Source organism: Papio anubis, chromosome 8, assembly GCF_008728515.1.
Source record: "Papio anubis isolate 15944 chromosome 8, Panubis1.0, whole genome shotgun sequence".
Classification (NCBI taxonomy): Eukaryota; Metazoa; Chordata; class Mammalia; order Primates; family Cercopithecidae; genus Papio; species Papio anubis.
The window spans coordinates 26,161,898-26,181,436 of NC_044983.1; the positions used below are offsets into that span (position 1 = coordinate 26,161,898).

The 19,539-nt window shown below is 47.9% G+C and overlaps 1 protein-coding gene across 1 annotated transcript in view; it reads right to left on the bottom strand.

The window, feature by feature from the left end:
• SCARA5 (scavenger receptor class A member 5) overlaps positions 1-19,539 on the bottom strand; it is a 124,056-nt gene that overhangs the window by 80,811 nt on the left and 23,706 nt on the right. Inside the window, exon 3 of the mRNA XM_009212751.4 lies at positions 16,465-16,593. Coding sequence (XP_009211015.3) covers positions 16,465-16,593 — 129 coding nt within the window. The remainder of the gene's footprint in view (positions 1-16,464; positions 16,594-19,539) is intronic.

Genomic DNA, 19,539 nt, shown 5'->3' on the forward strand with positions numbered 1-19,539 from the left:
CAACTCCAATCCCCACCTAATGCCAGCAAGCAGCCCTCCCTTTGTCACCCTCTGGCCAACACCCTGGTTTCCCTTCCCGGGATGGTCCAAAGGCCCTGGAAGAAAGCTGAGGCTTTGGGGAAGGGAATTCAGGTCTCAGGTCCCCAGAGCATGACCCAGAAGGAGGGACATGTGAGCTCCAGGTGACACGTTCTCTTAGCCCTGAGGACATCTCACCTTGTGGGTTGGGAAGCAGCCAGAGGGACAAAGTGGGGCCCTCTAACACATGGGGACCAGGGCAGGTGCCTTGGTCTCAGGGTGACACTGACTGAGACACTAAGCAATGCCTGGGAATCCAGTGCCAGCGTTTTCCTTGAGTATATATTAACATACAGCACCTTTGTACCCATTCAACTGATCAGAACGAGCTCTGTGACAAAACTCCTATTTCAGCACTCAGCTTTATGGAGAAGAAAAAAAAAGGTCAGTGTGGACTAAGCCATTAAGCCATTGACCTCACCAATAACTGCTGTTGTATTACCAGACACTGGGACTCACCCCTTCCCAAGAGGAAAAGTGGGTACTCTATATATCTTCTGGTCTAAGGGTTGCCATGTTACTCAGGATGGCCTTAGGATCCCCACTTTACAGATAAGAAAACTGGTGCTTAAAGAGATTTAGAAATTTGCCCCAAGTCATGGAATTTTTAAAAAGAGCAGAATGGGATTGAAATGCAAGTTCATGTAATTCTAAAATTTAGGCTAGTGAATGATACAGAGGGATTCACATATCTGCCCCCCGAAAGGTCACAGTTTGGTGTGGAGTCAGACACAGAAAACCAGCGTCAATGCCTGAGCAGGACAAGAGTGGAGCAGGAGAGCACTGTGGGAGCTGGAGCCAGAGCCGGAGCCAGAGCCAGAGCCACGGTTACTCCCGAGGTCCGAGAACTGATCAGTGCCAATGGAGCTCTGAAGGTCCAGCCCAGAAATTCTCAACACAGAGCCCCCAACAGAACCTCTAAAGAGCCCCAAAGTAGACATGGGTTTTCTTGGTGATGAGCGAATGACTGGTGACCATTGGTGTGTCAAGTGGTCAGGCCCCTGAGGCTCACATGGGCAAGGCCTCCTGCTCAAGGTCACACAGCCTGTGGCAGTACCGGGGTCAGAAGACTGAGGATGGACCTCTGGTGCGGAGACCCGTCCCGTCCTGCACGGTGCCATCAGCGACTGCCCATGGCCACACGGTAAGGCAGAAGGCAGAGGCCCACCTAAAATTGCAAGCGTGTTCCACGCCAGGGAATGTGCCTCCTATACCTGGAGGAGAAAGCCAAATCCTTCCTCTTCCTCTTCCTCATGCAGGGGAAGTTCCCTGAGACATAGCTGGAGAAGAGGAGGCCTAGAATGCCTTCTTCCTTTCAACATTTTTCACTGGGAATGACTTCGAGTGAACTCAGATACACCAGGGAATTCCAGTCCCAGGTCCTCAGAGCATGACCCAGAAGGAGGGACATGTGAGCTCCAGGTGACATGCTCTCTTAGCCCTGAGTGCACAGGGCGTTGCTTAGAGCAGGTCACTTTGCAGGATAGTGTCCCCTGCAAACTCATGTCCACCCCGAATCTATTTGGAAATAAACTCTTGGCAGGTGTAATCAAACTAAGATGAGGTTGGATTGCGTTGGGGTGGTCCTAAACCCAGTATGATTAGTGTCCTTAGAAGAAGAGGGACATCTGGACACAGACATGTAGGGAAGAAGGCTGGGTGTCAGTGGGAGCGTAGATTTTAGTGGGAGTGTCCTTAGAAGAAGAGGGACATCTGGACACAGACATGTAGGGAAGAAGGCTGGGTGTCAGTGGGAGCTCCTGCAAGCCAAGAAACACAGGGGTGGCTGGCACCCTCGGAAGCTGGAAGAGGTGAAGAAGGATCCTTTTCCACAGCCTCCAGAGGGAGTGCAGCCTTTGATCGTGCCTTGATTTTGGACTTCCAGCCTGTGTGAGAAAATAAATTGTTTCTTAAAGCCACCCGGTTTGAGGTATTTCGAGCAGTCCTAGGAGATGGACACAGCTAGGCAGTTGCTTTCTGACCATCTGGCACTTGGAGATCAAGGGTTGGGGTGGAGATCCCAGTCTTTATGGACCAAGTCCTTGCACAGGGAGTGATCAGGGGGCTTTCTGCCTTTGCTGCCATCGCCCAGGGGGCACAGGCTGCAGACCCTGCAGAGCTACTTCCCTTAGCCCTGTACTCTTCACTCCTCACAGCCAGCAAGACCTTCCTGTGGGCCTGAGAGTGACAAACCATGCAGAGAGGCAGAATAATGAAAAATCCTGTCATTCCCTGCAAATTGGTGCAGTCTTTCCATTAACTCTTAAACATATACCCAACTTTGACAGCAATACCCCCAGTAGGGACCTATCCTAAGGAAATCATTGGCCATGTGGACAATGGATTATGTGCGAGCATTATTTATGGTAGTGAAACACTGTGAGACAGAGCAGATTTTTTTCCCACTCTCTCTTCACCCCTTTTCTGGTCATAACACATACCCAGTTCCTTTTGGAACCAAGCACAGGCCAAACCAGGATAACAGAGGGAGCCTTTTGTCAAAAGCCACAAAGAGAAAGAGAGACAGGAACTCCTTTTTATCACAAGAGTGCACGGGGTATTGCTTAGAGCAGGTCACTTTTGCAGGATAAATGTCAGATGCATGTGGATATCAGACCCTGAAGCAGAGCTGGGGAGGGCTGCTCTGCATCCTTGCTCTCTTCCTACAGCCCAATCCAGAGGGAAAGCAGATAGCCAGAAGGCTGACAACTGGGGCTAAAGGCTAAGAGGAAGTCATGGGATGGGAGCACGAGGGAACCCAGGGGGCCAGGACATTGAAGAAAGAAGGAAGCTCTCAAAAGATCAGGAGAAGTGGCCTCTCGGGCCTTCTTGAGAGTCCGAAACCCAGAGCCATGGGTGAGTCTGCTGCGGGAGCCCTTTGCTCTTCCTGCCCACAGAGGATGCGGTGGGCCACTCACTGGGGCCCCAGCTAAGGAGCAGTCCTACATCTCCTGCACCTGCCAGTTGTGGATTTTCATTGACCCACTGCTCTGTCCAGCCCCTCAGGTAGAGAGCTGGCGAGAGTGTCCGACAGTGGAGATTCAGTTTAAACAATGATAGTGACTCCATAAAGTGGATCTTATACCTTAGACGGTTATGTTATTAATTGAAGGGAGAAAGAAGGGAGGCTGCGATGAGAGGGGACAGTAAGTTTGGGTTTGGGCCTGTTGAATTGGAAGCCCCCAGTGCCCTTCACATGGAGCTCTCTAGATGGCAGTTGCTGGCACACAAAGAAATCAGGACTCAGAGTTATGAGAACATGCATGAGATGCGTGAAGAAGCCCAAAGGCAGATGCAAGCTCTGAGACTCAGATCAAAACCCTGGGGTGTGCCCCTGACGGGAAGGAGGGTCGGGACCACTAGGGGAGTCACCTTAGAAAAAACATTGTAAGGGGAAATTTGGAGCATCTGAATAATGAGTTTACCATTAAACTCAAAAGTTTGAGTTTGAAGGTTGAAGGCTTTTTCAAAGAAGGTTGAAGATTTTTCTTTTCTTTCTTTTTTTTTTTAATTGGCAAAGCTAAGCAATAGTCGTCGAGAGCCCAGGGGGGCTCCAGAAAGTCTGGGTCTGCATCTGAGGAGCAGCTGGGACCCGGGAGGAGGGAGGCAGGGATTCCTGGGGAATTGGAACCTCCGATGCGGGTCCCACTCTGCCACCCTGAGCAGGACGCTTCCCCTCCCTGGGCCTCCATCCCATTTACAAAGCTGAGGGCAGAACTCATCGTCCCCAGCTCTGACTGTATCGTCACCCTGCCTCTCCTTTGCTTGTGTCCTCGGGGCACTTACCCAGCTTCTGTTCCTGGCTCTTCCCAGACACCAGGACCCTCTGCTGTCAGGGACCTGAAACCAGGAGAAGACTAGACGAGGCTGGCTGGCCCCTCCACCAGGGCAGTCAACACCATGCTGGGGGCTGTGTTCTCGGGGCAACAGAAGATTCCTGTGGCCTTTTAAAAGGGTGGTCTTATGAAGAACCCCCGACAACATGAGGGAATTGAAAGAATGGGTACCGGTAAGCCTCCCACCCACCCCGCCAGTTTTCATTTCTCCGAATTCCCCTCCATCCTTTGCCCTTTTGTAATATATGCTTGTTTGCATAACAGCATTCACAGTGTATACACACCAAGGGGTGCTCTTTTTTTCCCTTAACGCAATTTCATAAACGCCCTCTCACGTATGTCATAGCTATCATTTGAAATAACTACATAATACTCCTTTGTGTTAACTGTCTTTTAGTTAAACAACCCTCTAAGACTGCACACTTGGGTTCTTTCCAGCTTTGAGTGATTATGAAGAATGTGGTTGAGTTTTATACATATGCCATTTTCTTTCTTTGTACTCATTTCCTGGAGACAAATAGAAGAGGATTTGTGAGTCAAAGCATATAAACTACTTTTATAGACCCTGAAAGGTCATTGACTTCCTCAAGGAACTGGCTTGTTTAGATGTGCTAAATGGCCGCAGCCAATGGTCAGGGGACAAGTGTTAATTGGTAAATAAGCAATGCCTTTCTTTCCTTGACTCCTCCCGGAAAGATACCATTTTTCCAAAACTCTGGCAGACAATAGACTGAAAATGTCTCACAGAAGACAGTGGGCCAGATTCTGTTTTTGACAATAAGCAGGAGAAACAAAGTGCTTTGCAGAAGGACTCCATCCAGCGTGACTCAGTATGGTGGGGACTCTGTAGGATCTGCCGCTTCCCACCCTCAGAGGTGGCACCTTGGTGTCCTACAAGTCACTTCTGACATCACTGTCACTGCCCACCCCATGTTCATCCAGGGGTTCCATAGACCCCCCCAGAGATGGGGATCCCTGTGACGAGTGTCACTGGCACCTCCCCGGCTGACAGCTGAACTCGGATTGGAACTCTTGCCAGACAGAAACACAGCGAGGGACCTTGGGAGAGGTCCTCTCATGCTCCCAGAGCTGGTTCTCTTCCAGGGTTTCCCAGCAGGGCGAGATAGGAACGGAACAAGGGGCCATCCTACCCCCAGTTCCCTGCATCCCTTGGATTGCTCCGAAAAGGGTCTCAGACAATATGAGGTTCTCTAGAAGGAGCATAGAGAAAGGCAAGCTCCCAGGGACGCTGCCAGCTGCCGGACCACTCTGGGCTGCACACAGGAAGGCCACGTGGGCAAAGGAAGACTTGGGATTTCCGTCTCTGAGCTGGAAGCATGGGGTGAAGCTGAACATTATCCTAACAAAACCAAATACACCATCTGTCTGGAGGTTCCAGCGAGGGGCCAGCAGGCTCTGCTAAAACCAGAGACAGACCAGGGACGGCCACTGCCCACCATTCCACCCTCCACCTCCTGAAGACTGGAGACTGGACAGGAATGTGAGAGCCCTTCTGCCTCCTCCTCTTCCCTCCTGGGCACTTACACCAAGTATTTGGTACCTACTTATTCTAGAAAACTACCCATTACTTATCTAAAATTCAAGTTACTGGGCTCCTGCATTTTTATTGGCTAACACTGGCAACTCTACGTGTTGACGACTGGAGGGGTGCAGGTCAGGGTGCTGGGAGCTCATCAGGGCTTCTGATGCATGAACATGGCGGGCAGGTGAAATACAGCTGGCAGCATGCCCTGGTTCCAGGTAGATCATGGTGCCATTTACAGAGATGGAAAGGACCGGAGGAGAAGCAGGTTTGGGAGAGAAAAGTCAAGACTTCTGATTACACATTGGGTTTGAGATGGTGTTTGTTAAATAACCAAGTGGAGAGGCCACAAGAAGGTGGATTTCAGGCGAAGACAGACGGAATCCGATGGAAGTTGATGGCAGTCACTAGAAAGACAGTTCAGTTAAAGAGAAGAGGAGGAGGGTAAGGGTTGGAAAACTACCTATAGGGTGCAATGTTCAGTACTTGAGTGATGCTATTTGCACTAGAAGTCACACCACACCATTACGGAAGATACCCATGTAACAAACCTGTACACACATCCTCGAATCCGTAATAATATATATGCATATATAAAAGGAGAGAAGAGGGACAAGGCCTGAGATTTACAAGTAAAGCAGGTAGAGACAGACAGCAAAGGACACCTATGATTGCCTCCCTGAATTAAACTGGGACTTCTCAGAAACCTCTGAGATTTACAGGGAAATGGTTATTGAGGCCCTAGTATAAGCCAGGCATTGTGCAAAAGCGCTTCATGTGTTATCTCACTGAATTTTCATCATACTGATGATTACTCATTACTATCCCCATTTCACTGGTTTTTAAAAATGAGGTCCAGAGAGGCTGAAACAATTTCCCCAGATCACAGCTCGTAAATGATCAAATACTTGACCTCAGGTTTTCCTAGTTCTCAAGCTTCTGATCTGCCCTGTGCTTGATAGCATATTTTATGCATATCTGCTCTGCCAGTCACTATGATCCTCACAGCAGGGGCCTCTTGTTATTTCTCTTCCCATCTCCCTGTGTCTCAATCGGTGCCAGGCTCATTGTTGGCACCCGGTAAGTGTTTGTTGTTTAGGATTTGATGGGAGAGGGCCCCAAGCCTTGGGCGAGGTCAGCCAAGACACGACGCCTGCAGGACTGTCACAGAAATTCCCAGAACTTATAACTTCTCTCCAAAAGGGTGGAGGATAGGAGCTCATTAGTTGCTTGGCTTCCATCCCAGACCAAATTCAAAGCCCCCTGGTGAATGGCAAAATCTGCCTGGTAGTTCTGGGCACACCCGGCAGAAGATAGTTCCAGGAAGCAAGAGGAGAGGTGGGTTTAGGAGGCACAGAGGCCCAGCCACGGACAGGGAGGTGCAAAGCTGCAGAAGGAAGTGAGGGGTGGACTCAAGACCACTCCCATTCTCTTTTCGCTTAAATAGAAAAGCTCCTTTTCTTAGCAAGGGCTGGGCACTGTATGATGACTCTCAAGTTTCCTCCAATCCTGGCTCCTGGAATAGATATCAAAGCACTTGACACGTTTCTCTTGATATTCCTGTACAGCGTGGTGAAACGAAGCTGGATTACTGCGCAATCTGTGGCGCTTACACCCGTTTATAAATCACTTAACAAACACCAATGATACATCCCACCTGCTGAGCACTGTTCCAGGCGGTTAACACGGATGAATTAATTTCATCCTCACCACAACACTTCGAAGCGGGCAGAATAATCCCTTCTGCTCTGCTCTACAGATGAGGACATTAAGGATCAGGTAGGTTGAAAAACTTGCCTGAAGTCACATAGCAATTGGCAAAGTCATGGTTTGTATCCTGGCAGTCTGACTCCGGTGCCATGCACTTCACCACTGGGTGGTGAAGCCTGAATTCACACCATTCCCGGTGGCAGGAGAAGCCCTGAATTCACGCCATTCCCGGCTGCAGTCCAGGCGCCCACTCCCCAGCTGTGGGGCCGCAGGCCAGAGCAGGCAATGCGTCTAAGTCTCAGTTTCCTCATTTATAAACTGAGCTATTTTCTGAATTCCTTAGGATTGTTATAAGAATTAGATGACAGAATGTATGCAAAAATCTCTGCAAACTGTAACTTGCAATCCACGGAGGAAGGATGAAAGGGCTAATTAGTGATCAGTGAAGCCTAGCATGGGGTTGGCAAACGGTTTTCTTGTGAAGGGCCAGGTAGTAAATATTGGAGGCTCTGCAGGCACACCGACTACTGAGCCCTGCTATTGCAGCGCGAAAGCAGCCAGGCATTACATACATGGATGAGCATGTCTGTGTTCCAGTAAAACTTTATAAAAACAGGTGGTGGCTGGATTTGGCTCTTTGCCTAAAAGGATTGCAGTGGGATGGAGCTGAGCAATGGGTGCTCTTCAGTGTCCTGAGTGCTGTAGGTAGGGCTTTGGCTAAAGCTCCAGAGAACAGGGAGTACTTGTCAGATTTGCAGGCAGTGTTTCAGCTGTCTGTGCCCCCAACTTCTACCTGGCTCAGGCGTGGTCAGAGTTATCACCCTCGGCAGTGGAATCTTCCATGGGGAACTCAGGGCGTCAACTGGCTCTTGATCCCTTCTCCTCCCCCTCCTCCGGGGTCTGAGGTGAGTTAGAGGTGCCTTCTGCAGGAGAAGCTCTGATGGCTAGGGCGGCCCAACAGAGCTGAGGTAGGTGCAGGGAAAGTGCAGTAACCTGCTCAGGTGTGTGCGGTCTGAGTCTAAGGAAGAGGCTGGGGGGACTTCAAATGACCCTGACTCACCTCCCAGGACACAAGGGGTGAAATGCGTGCATGGGCTGGCCAGCCCTTGGTCATGTCCTCTGGGGAACGGCATGCGTGGCAGCAGGCTACGGAATGGGGACTATAGGGACATAGTTGGGACACTGGCTCCAACATGATTGATGGCACAGGCTGATTGGTAAAAATAAATGACAGATGTCCAAGTCCAGAGCCAAACAGATCCAGCAGACTGCAATACCTGGCAGAAACCAGTGTGCTGACATCTAACTGGGATCACTGACAAGATCTGCCTTTAACTTGAAACAACAAGACCAACAAAGCCAGTGACACTGACATGCAATGGGGGAGCCCCTACTAGGCAATGATTTCCTTTGAAAGAGATCTGGGGTTGGGTGAGGAGGAGATCTGACCTGATCGTTGAGGGCTGCATGGTATTCTATCATTTGGATATAGGGTCCTGTATTATGAGTCTCACTAGAAAGTCTCATGAGAGGCTGGGTGCAGTGGGTCATGCCTGCAATCCCAGCACTTTGGTAGGCCGAGGCAGGTGGATCACTTGAAGCCAGGAGTTTAAGACCAGCCTGGCCAACATGGCAAAATCCCATCTCTACTAAAAATACAAAAATTAGCCGGGCTTGGTGGAGTGCACCTGTAATACCAGTTACTCGGGAGGCTGAGTCAGGAGAATCTCTTGAACCTGGGAGGCAGAGGTTGCAGTGAGCCGAGATTGTGCCACTGCACACCAGCCTGGGTGACAGAGTGAGACTCCATCTCAAAAAGAAAAAGAGGCCGGGCGCGGTGGCTCACGCCTGTAATCCCAGCATTTTGGGAGGCTGAGGTGGGCAGATCATGAGGTCAGGAGATCGAGCCCATCCTGGCTAACATGGTGAAACCCCGTCTCTACTAAAAATACAAAAAAATTAGCCGGGTGTGGTGGTGGGCATCTGTAGTCCCAGCCACTCGGGAGGCTGAGGCAGGAGAATGGTGTGAACCCGGGAGGCAGAGCTTGCAGTGAGCCAAGATCACACCACTGCACTCTAGCCTGGGCAACAGAGCCAGACTCTGTCAAAAAAAAAAAAGGAAAAGAAAGTCTCGTGAGAATTTAAGCTAATATCAGCATCCATGGGCCCGGCACACTCCCCCTTGGCTAGGCCACCCCAGGAGTGGTGTCTAATTCTGTTGACAACTCACACTTGGAGCCTGTTGGGAAGCTGGCCATTCTGTTGAGGCATTCAGTTTAGTCCTTCCATTAATTGAGTACCTGCTATAAGCAGCACATGATGGTAGACAGTGGGAGGACAGCGGTGAACAAGGTGCAGTGCCCTATTATGAAAGAGCTCTCCTTGACTAGAAGGAGAGCCGGCACAGAAACCAATCATTGCAATACAGCATGGCAAGTGTGAAGACCAGGGCACAAAGACACAAAGGTGGAGGAACTGGGTTCGCTTTCCTTGGTGTTTCCAACTCGCTGATGAGCAATCGTGAGGATGAGGAGAACACCTTGTTATGATTCATTCCTGAAAGAAGAACTAGAAATTGTGTGGGAAAGTCAAGGTGGACAAGAGGTTTCTGTGACTCTTGTTTTTTGGGAAAAGCACAACACCGTGTCTGTCTGGGAAGTCGGCGGGGAGGTTGTAGGAGACACCCACTGAAGCTAAGCATCTCTGGGCCATGGGTGGGGCCATTGCTGGCTCCATCGCTCCCTCCCCTAAAGAGCTACAATCCTGGAAATGCTGTTCTGTTCCTGTTTCTTGGCTTACTGAGCCCTGTGCTGTCACGGTACCTCAAGGACCTCTCCAACAATGTCTCCAGGCTTCCCTGTGTGTTTATTGGAAACATGTGCATATGGACACGTATTGCACTGAGCCCAGTTCTGTTTATAGACAAAGTTACTGGGTGCTCAGGCTAAACAAGTAGGTCTCTAATCCGTTGCTATTCTGAAAGCAAACTGTCTCTGATTGTGGGAATAATATAATTAAATATTTCTGGAGCACTTTTTTTTTTTTTTTAAAGACAGGATCTCGCTGTTACTGAGGCTGGAGTGCAATGATGCAATCATGGCTCACTGCAACCTTGAACTCCTGGGCTCAAGTGATCCTCCTCCCTCAGCCTCCTGAGTAGCTGGGACTACAGGTGTATATCGCTATACCTGGCTCATTTTTTAATTATTTGTAGAGACGAGGTCTCACTATGTTGCCCTAACTCATCTCAAACTTTTAGGCTCAAGCAATCCTCCTGCCTCAGCCTCCCAAGAGCTGCGATTACAGGCATGAGCCACTGTCCCCAGCCTACTGAGTACTTATGTGCTGGGCACTAAGAGAGTTTTAATTTTCATGTATTATTTAATTAAATCCTCACAACAGCCCCATGGAGTAGGCACCACAATCACCCCATTGTATAGATGAAAAAACTAAGTCCCTTGGAGGTTAAATTATTTGCCTCAAAATGATAGAGCCATTCCATAGCACAGCCTGGATTTGAACTCAGAAGTCTGGCCTCAAAGTCCATATCCTGAAGAGAATATGGCTACTCCCAGAATGCTCGAAAGACACAGAGAACAATAGAAGTATCATAAAGCCCATTGTTTTTCAGACTACAGCTTTTATCCTATTCATGAATTACGAAATAAATGAATGAGTTGTGATCGGTTAAAAAAAAAAACAAATAGAGTAGAAAGGCATTACAAATGTAAGTATTATCTCAGCTATGCTTATATGTGTGTACTGGTTGGTAGGTCATGGTAAAAAACGTTTGAGACCACCGATCTTGCCCAATTTGCTCACTTTACAAATGGGTAAACTCCCATTCAGACAGCAAAGTGATGTTTCCAAGGTTACAGAGCATTCATAGATAACCTGGGGCTAAACCCCAGGTTATGCTATCAAGGTTAATTGACTGCAAAGAAAACAAAGAAAAAGTAAGAGTGATGATGCTATAATAGTGGTAATACTAGTGCCAGCAGTAACAATAACAATAACTACTACTCCAAATCTCATGTGGAAATCGGATCCCCAATGTTGGAGGTGGGCCTAGTGGGAGGTCTTTGGACCATGGGGTGGATCCCTCATGAATGTCTTGGCATCCCCCTCATGGTAATGAGTGAGTTTTTGCTCCATTAGTTCACGCGAGAGCTGGTTGTTTAAAGGGGATGGACCTCCCCCTTTCTCTCTCTTGCCACGTGACATGCCTACTCCCCATTTGTCTTCTGCCATGACTGGAAGCTTCCTGAGGCCTTACCAGAGACCAAGGAGATGCTGGTACCGTGCTTGTATGGCCTGCAAAACTGTCAGCCAAATAAACCTCTTTTCTTTATAAGTTATCCCATCTTAGGCATTCCTTTGTAGCAATGTAAAACAGACTAATATAGGGAGTACACTGATTTCCCCCATTTTCAGAGAAGGGAGCTCTTGGCCAAGTGCCTCAGCCAATGTCTCATAGCTGGTGATAGAGAAGCCAGGGTTCAAGCTCAGACAGGCTGGCTCCAAAGTCCCTACTTGTAACCAGCATGAAGTCTACATGGTCCTGCCTGTCTCAATATTCTTCTTAAATGCTATGATGTCAATGCAGTACATAACATGCTAGATATGTGTTAATATAGTTAATCACACACCTGCCACTTCTACTAGCTAAATGTCCCTGGGTAGCAATTCCATATTCATCTCAAATAAGTACTTGGTAAAACTGAAATACTCATCTTTCTTTTTCTACAAATATTTTCTAGATTCCCTGGTCTCTGTCATTCATTCACATATTAAAAACATCACACATTTGAAGAATGAAATAGAAAAGGCGGAAATTTTGTAAAGATAAAACTGTATATAACACCCTTCCTTGTTCCATAAAGAATTAAGGCAATTCACAAGGATACATTAACTACACTAAGATGAAAGTAGATGAGATCCAGGTAAAGAAGATCAAGCAGAGAGACCCCGAATGAAGCCAGGAATAGAGACTAACACAAAAATGCTTTCCTTAAAGTCTCTACACTTGCTGCGGGTGGACCACAATTCTGTCCCCAGGTTTTTGTTTTAATGACCTTCAAATTCACATATCACCATACAAGGGATGACAGCTGACTCTTAAGTTTGTGTTAGTTACCTCCTTGAAAGTAATTTTAAAGACTTTCAGATTCACAGTCTCCATAAGGTGAAAACAAATTCCTCAAGGAACACATAACTCCTTCTATGACTGAGACAGAAAATAATTGGTGCATGCATCCTCTGAGGACAGCATTGTGTAATGCAAGAAATAACATCCTCAACATCATTTTTACAATAAGCACAAGGGATGAAATTTCACAGGGTTGTTTCTGACAAAGTGTCCCAATAAAGGATGATGGCATTGCGCTCCTATTCCCAAGATGCATGATAGAATCAGGAAGCTACAGTGTAGATGGACACGGGCTCTGAGCATATTACTCTTTCCTGCAAAGTCCAGGGACAGACTTGCTTGAAACAAGGTGATCCAAAAAAGGGATACTCTGTTCAAAGCCAGGTGGATAACTCTCCCCAGGCCCAGGCCTTCCCCGACCATTCCAGCCCTCAGGGATTGGGCTCTCCTTTGTATAATTTGGCAACAGCAGAAACTACGTCACATTGCCCTACAGTGGGTGTATGTGTTTATGATTTTAAACCCTCCTGTGCAGGGACTACATCTCATGACATTTTACTCCTAGGGCTTATCCCTTTGCCCTGCACCCACTGAACACTCATGCACAAATTCAATGCTTGTTGAGGATGCTGATGCCAATGACCGACTGGTGCTGTTAGAAAATAACTAAATTAAGGTGCAGGAGGAGCCCATATCTCCCCAGGGACTCTCCCTGTAGACCAGTGGTCTTGCTACATTGCTGCGATGCTACAGCCTCACCTCACATTCGAATCCCAGATCTTTTCACTTCCCCTTTCTGCTGTTTCATTTCCACAGTGAGAATTCAGACTTATCTACGGAACTGTCTCAGGAAAGAGAAGAAGAGATCGTTCCTAATGAACACACCCAGTCACCACAGTGACTGCCCAGAAGAGTCATGGATAAGACTGAACTCTCTCCAACTCTTTAATTCCATCGCAAAGGACATTTTGCCTGAAGTGCTGGATTGAGGACCCCCTGGCCACATGACCAGGCAATCTCAATTCTTTAGTTCATAAACTTAAACCTGATTGTATTGTCCAGAAATGAATTGGGAACAGAATGAAAACATAATAGGGAACTGTTAGCCAAGGTAATAATCAAAATATGTTGAAGAGATAGGAAAGCTTAGAGGAACTGGGGGTAGGAGGAGTCTCTTGCCGTCTCCTTGGGAGATGATGAAAGGCTGTGAGCTTAGGGAACAGAACCCAGTGACAGCATGGGATTATCGGAGTAAAGCTCCCAGGAGGACACTGGTCAGGTTGGATGGTGGGCAGAATCCAATTGATAGAATAATTTGGGTGGTGGTTGGATTAACCTTCAAACAGGTAAACTTAGATAATGCATAAATGTGAGGTACATGTTTGCCTTTTACTTTCAATATTTGGGCAAGAAGATGAATTGAGAGAAGTCCTATGTGGGGCTTATAAGACTCATATTTGGTGTAGTTTGATTACAAATTTGTCATACTGGGAAACAGTAAGAGTAAGCATTTGCATGCTGAGATGTTGCCAATCCAGTATTCAGATATGGCGCTGGGTTGCAGTGGATAATTTTGTCATCCAGTTGTAGGAGCTATGAGATTTGCATTGACAAGGAGGTTTTAAGAATGGTTTAAATGGATCTCCTGTGCAAGGTGACCTCTCTGGGCACAGACAGTGAGTTCTACCCAAGAAGGAGAAGCCCTCTCCCATGGCAGGTCACCCAACAGAAGGCCAGGCAAGCTCTTCTTCACACTGGACCGTGGATCTCCCCACACCCCTGATCTTGGTATCTCTGAGAAGGAGCATCGCTGAGGTCTTCAATCAGGCAATCTAAAGAAATCGCCCTAAGATCAGATAGAGCCTCCTTAAAGAACTTCAGACTTGTCCACCACCTTGCCAAGTCCCCTTCCTATGCCACCCTCACCAAACCTCCCCCAAAGGCCAACATGATTCTCCAGACAAGAATCTGGGGAGGTAACAGCGGCCACACACCCAGGGCCAAGAGATCAGGTATGACACTGTTGCACCAGCTCTGTCCCAATCTACCCCAAATTTTTGTTCAACACAGGCAATGTGGCATCCAGAAACTTCAGGTTCAAAGATAATTATAATGATCAGAAAAATGCTGGAACAATTGAGGTATGGCAACATTTTTATTAGATTGGGAAACCATGTTCCACCCTCCTTTCTGAAGCTTCCAGGACATCATTATAAACCTCATCCAATCTCCAAGCCAGGAGAAAGCCTTTTTTTCATCATACTGGACAGCACTACTTGTTAGCAAACTGTCCTTTATTTTGAATGGAAATTTGTCTCCTAATAACATCCACCCGTTGGTCCTAGTGCTGCCTTCTAGGGTCACATAGAGCATGTCTACCCCTTCCACATGGCAGCCATCCAGACACCAGAAGAGAACCGTCACTCCGCTGCAAGTCTTCTCTTCCCCAAGAGATGATGCCCTTCCAGGACCTCCAGAGGCTGGCCCCAGACGCCCCCACCAATCTGGTCCCTCTCCTCCAGACCCCCATCTGTCACCTAAAAGTTCCTGTTCTGCAGAGCTTTTCTGCATCTGTCACCTAAAAGTCCCTGTTCTGGTTTCCTGTTGGGCTGGAATGCTTCCTAAACATTCCAGAATTTTGTTATGGTCCTGGCAGCCAAACCCACAAAACCAGATCCCAAGCTCTCACCAAGCAGCCTGAGAACATGTTCAAATCCTCCTCTGGCCCACTTGGCCTGTGAGGGACCCTGCTGGCCCCTGTCCTCTGGTCCCAGGGATGAATCATGAGGTTCTCTCGTTGTTGCTGTTGGCCGCCCCTCAGGTTGCTCATTGGTGGGACAGACTCCACCCCAATGTCTTTGCCCTGAGTGTGGAAACCTGAAGGCGCAGGCAGCATTGAACACCCCATTACAACACCCAAGTGACTAGTTCCGCTTGACAGAAAGTGAGTCAAGACCGGGGAGGTCCTGGCCATTTGCCTCGAAATTTCCAGCAAAAGGTCAGGTCATCTATCCGTAAGGGCTGGACCTCCAGATTCCTGCCCTGGGCTTCACCCGAGGTCCCCTCCCTCAGTGCTCCAAGTCAGCTTGGCCTGGCCAGCAGCCTCGCTCCCACCATCCCCACCTGCTCCATGCAGCAGCCGCACCTCCCTATATGTGCCTGCTCTGTCACCATCACATTGGGCTACACCCCATCACAGTGCCCGCTGCATTCTGCCTTGAGGCGGGGCTCTAACTGCATGACCCTGTCTTGGTTCCTGGGTTGGAAGCTCCTTGAGAGAAGCCCCTGGGTCCTATTTAGCTGTGCCCCCAATCTTAGCATGGAGCCTGCTGCAAGGCAGGTACTCACGTGAGACATGTCGGGTGGAAATAAACTGATCCCTCAGCCTTACTTGTGTCCAGTCCTACCTAACTCCATTGAGAAAGGTGGGAACTGAGCAGCCCTTCCTTTGAAAGGGAGTCAGGAGAAGACCACCACAGCCATCTGCTTCACCATCTGTCTTCATAGGGATGACCTATAGATGATGAGCTGGGGTGCTCACAGACTGGGGCCAACAGGCCCCTGTTCCATCCCTTCCTAAGTCCATGAGCTGTCCTTCTCCCTGGCTGAGAAAATGCTAGCCCTAGCCCATCACCTGCCCATCTTGAAAGATAGAAATTGGTAAGGAGAGCCTGGCTGAATTGGGGCAAGCCTATTCTGCCTACAGTAACTGCAAAGGGCAGCAGGTTTACCAGGAAGGAAAGTGCCTCGCAACTATTTTCATGGCACCCCAGGACCAGAAGCTAAGACAATGCCCAGCCTTCTCAGTGCAAACCATACCCCAGAGGCCCAGGGAGGCCCAGTGTAATGCACAATGTCCCACAATGATGCAGGAAAAGTCAGAAGCCATTCCCAGCAGCTAGGTCTCTACTGCTGGACTCTTCAATTCCACAAGCTTCAATTCCACAATTCTTCAATTCCACAGTAGCCCCTGCCGGCTACTCCCACGCAAAATAAGCAACACTACTGAAGAGCTTCTTCCTTCTTCCTCTGTGGTTTCCATGGTGACAAGGGCAGTGTTTGGGCTCATGACAGTGGGAATGAAGAATGGAAGCTCCAGGTCTTCCTTCCTCATCCCAAAGACCGGGACAAAAACAAACTGCTCTTACCTGCTAAGATGAAGATGCCCACAAGAATCAGGAAGACCAGCAGGTAGAGCCCCAGGACAGCATGCTTCAGCGCCGACAGGGACCCTAGCTGGGTACAGCAGCTGCTCGCCCGCCGTTTGTGACATGGACCTGGACAATAAGGGTAAGAAAAGGAAGGAAAGAAGACACTTAAAAACCCCATAAGCTCTTTTCTTTTTTGCTCTCATCTCTCCCTGATGCATGCAGATGTTCATGTTGAACTTCTCACATCCCTTTTACATATCTAGAATGCAACCACCTGATGGGGAGCTTTCCAGGACCATCACATTCAGCCTCTACCTCTCCTCCCACTCTCTGTGTTCATGACCAAGCCAGATCACATGTCCACAGCTCATATGCTCACACAAACCAACTCTTCTTGAGCTAGTTCAAGCAGCAGAAAGACCTTGGATTAGTCTTAGATGTATGGCCTTTACAAAGTGTCATCGTCCCATGGGATCCAGGGAACATGAAAAGAAATTAAAACAGAAGTTGCAAACTCCAAACTTCTACAGTGGCTGGAGAGGTATGGGAATGAGGGAAATGGGCCCAGCGGGACTATGGGGAGGCCAACAGCACGTGCCTGCTCTGGCAGAGGCTACTATGCAGGGATGAGGGGTGGGTGTGGCCAGATTCAGAATTTTCTACATCTATTTTTAAGTGTTGGCAACTAATTCATCAAACACAAAACACTGGGGAGTGTAAACAAAACACATTTGTAAGCCAGCTCTGACCAGCTTGCAATCTTGCATTTAGATTTGCTGGAAAACACAGTAACCTTATCCTGTGACACTCCTCAACTTCTGCTCAAAATGGAATAGGGAAATATCATTGCTGCAGTGGCCTTTTGGGCCATGTAATTCAACCCCTTTGGTGTACAGATAAAGAATGTCAAATGTTAGCGGCAAATCCGGCCCCAGGACCCACGTTGATCTTTTAGCTGAACTTGTCCTTCAAGGCAGCCTTCTCAGACGACCCATGCAGAGGCTTACTGACCTCCACCTGCTCTGTTGACTGAAAGTGGAAAGAAGGGATCCCCTCCCCGATGTCAGCAGGGCATGTAGGAATCACCAGGGTGGGGTGGGGGGGGGGGGCATTAAAAAACGCATATCCCTTTAATGCTTGTTCCTTACCCCCTGTGGATGAGACCCCTCTCCAGAAGGACTGTCCCCACTTCAAGAGTGTCACTAAGGCCAGGCGCGGTGGCTCACACCTGTAATCCCAGCACTGTGGGAGGCCAAGGCGGGTGGATCACTTGAGGTCAGGAGTTCAAGACCAGCCTGGCCAATATGGTGAAACCCCATCTCTACTAAAAATACAAAAATTAGCTGTGCGTGGTGTAGTGCGCTTGTAATCCCAGCCACTTGGGAGGCTGAGGCAGACAATCACTTGAACCTGGGAAGCAGAGGTTGCAGTGACCTGATATCACACCACTGCACTCCAGCCTGGGCATCACAGTGAGACTATCAAAGGAAAGGAAAGGAAAAAGGAAAGGAATGGAAGGGAGAGGAGTGTCACTAACTGGAGTGGGCAGCAAAAGGTTGTTGAGAGGCTAAAATTGATATTTAGAAAACATCTTGAAGGATGGTGCCATGTTTGCAGTTCCTTCGTAGGTTTCCATTTGTAAGAAGGTACCTCAAAGGTTATATATCACCTCCCAGGTATCATTACTACCTCCTTGGCCTCAGGAGGTTTTATGACCACAAGGGAAATGGTGGTGACTATTGGTACCGTAGGATCCACACAGCCCTGGTTCCCCAGAGGTATTGTTATATAAGGAACATTTTCCCATTCATTGACTTCGTTTTATTATAAATACTGCTGTTAAACCAGCTAAACAGAGCTATTACATGATATTTCCATAAGACATTGGGTGGAGTGTCAAGCAAGTTGTCAAGCACAAATCCAATGACCATTCTCATTCGTCCTTACATTAGCAAGTTTTGAAGAGTTGAGCTGATTTTCTGCTAAGACAAAATATAGCACATCTTTCTAACTCACCCTAAACCTTTTCTGGGATTTTCCATCCCTTACCATACACTAGGCTCTACAAAGGGTTTTGCTCCTAAATATGTAGGCTCCTGGTAGCATTTCTTATTTTTTTCCTTCTGGTGAGAGCCACTAGCTGTCTGGTTGCCACTTACCAGAGGAAAGTCTGTTCCTCTCAAGAGCCAGAGTGGGAGGAATAGAAAAATATTATACAAATACTGGTTTCGTTCTCATGGTGGTAGTTTCAGCTCTCCTGCTTTGAGCCCTGCTTCCTCCTTAGCCTCACAACAGAACAGGAGGAGGAAAAATCACACAGCCATGAAAACAGTTAACTTGAAGTTTGCCTTTGTCATCTGCATATGCGTTGCTGGTTCACTGTAGGAGTGCGTCAACGTGCAATGATGTCACTCTATTTTTTTTCCCATAAAAAAGAATAGTTCCCTTGCCCTCTACCTGAGGCTATTTAATAGCAAGCACCTGCTTGTGACAGGTGCCTTAGTCAACCAACATGCAGAACACAGACCTTCCTCTGAGACAGCTTAGTTCTTTCAGCAAGACTTTGTTACTTTGTGCATTAAACCAAGTCTATTTTAAATAGGACATAATGAGGGTTTCAAATAGAGGTTTCCCACGAATGGTTAGACAAGCAGAACATGAGTGGTCTGGCAAGACCCTTAGAGAATCTGATTGCAAGGGAAAGACGACAATTGAAGACAAGTCACAAAGGCCGCTCAAAACACATTTATGGACTTTTTTTTTTCCAGGTGGCAGAAGCGTGTTAGCTGGGTAAACCCTTCAAATTATTTAAACTTAGTGGAAGATTACAAACACTCCAAAATGATCCTAACAGCAAAGCCAGGGCAAAAAGTATGCCTACTTTTTTGTTAAAAAAATTTTTAAAATGCACTCTCAAGCCATGACAAGACATGGAGGAATCTTAAATGCATAATTAACTCAGTAAAATAAGCCAACCTAAAAAAGCTACACACTGTATGATTCTAACTATGTGATAGATACGCTGGGAAAAACAAAAGTATGGAGGCGGTAAAAAGAACAGTGGTTGCCAGG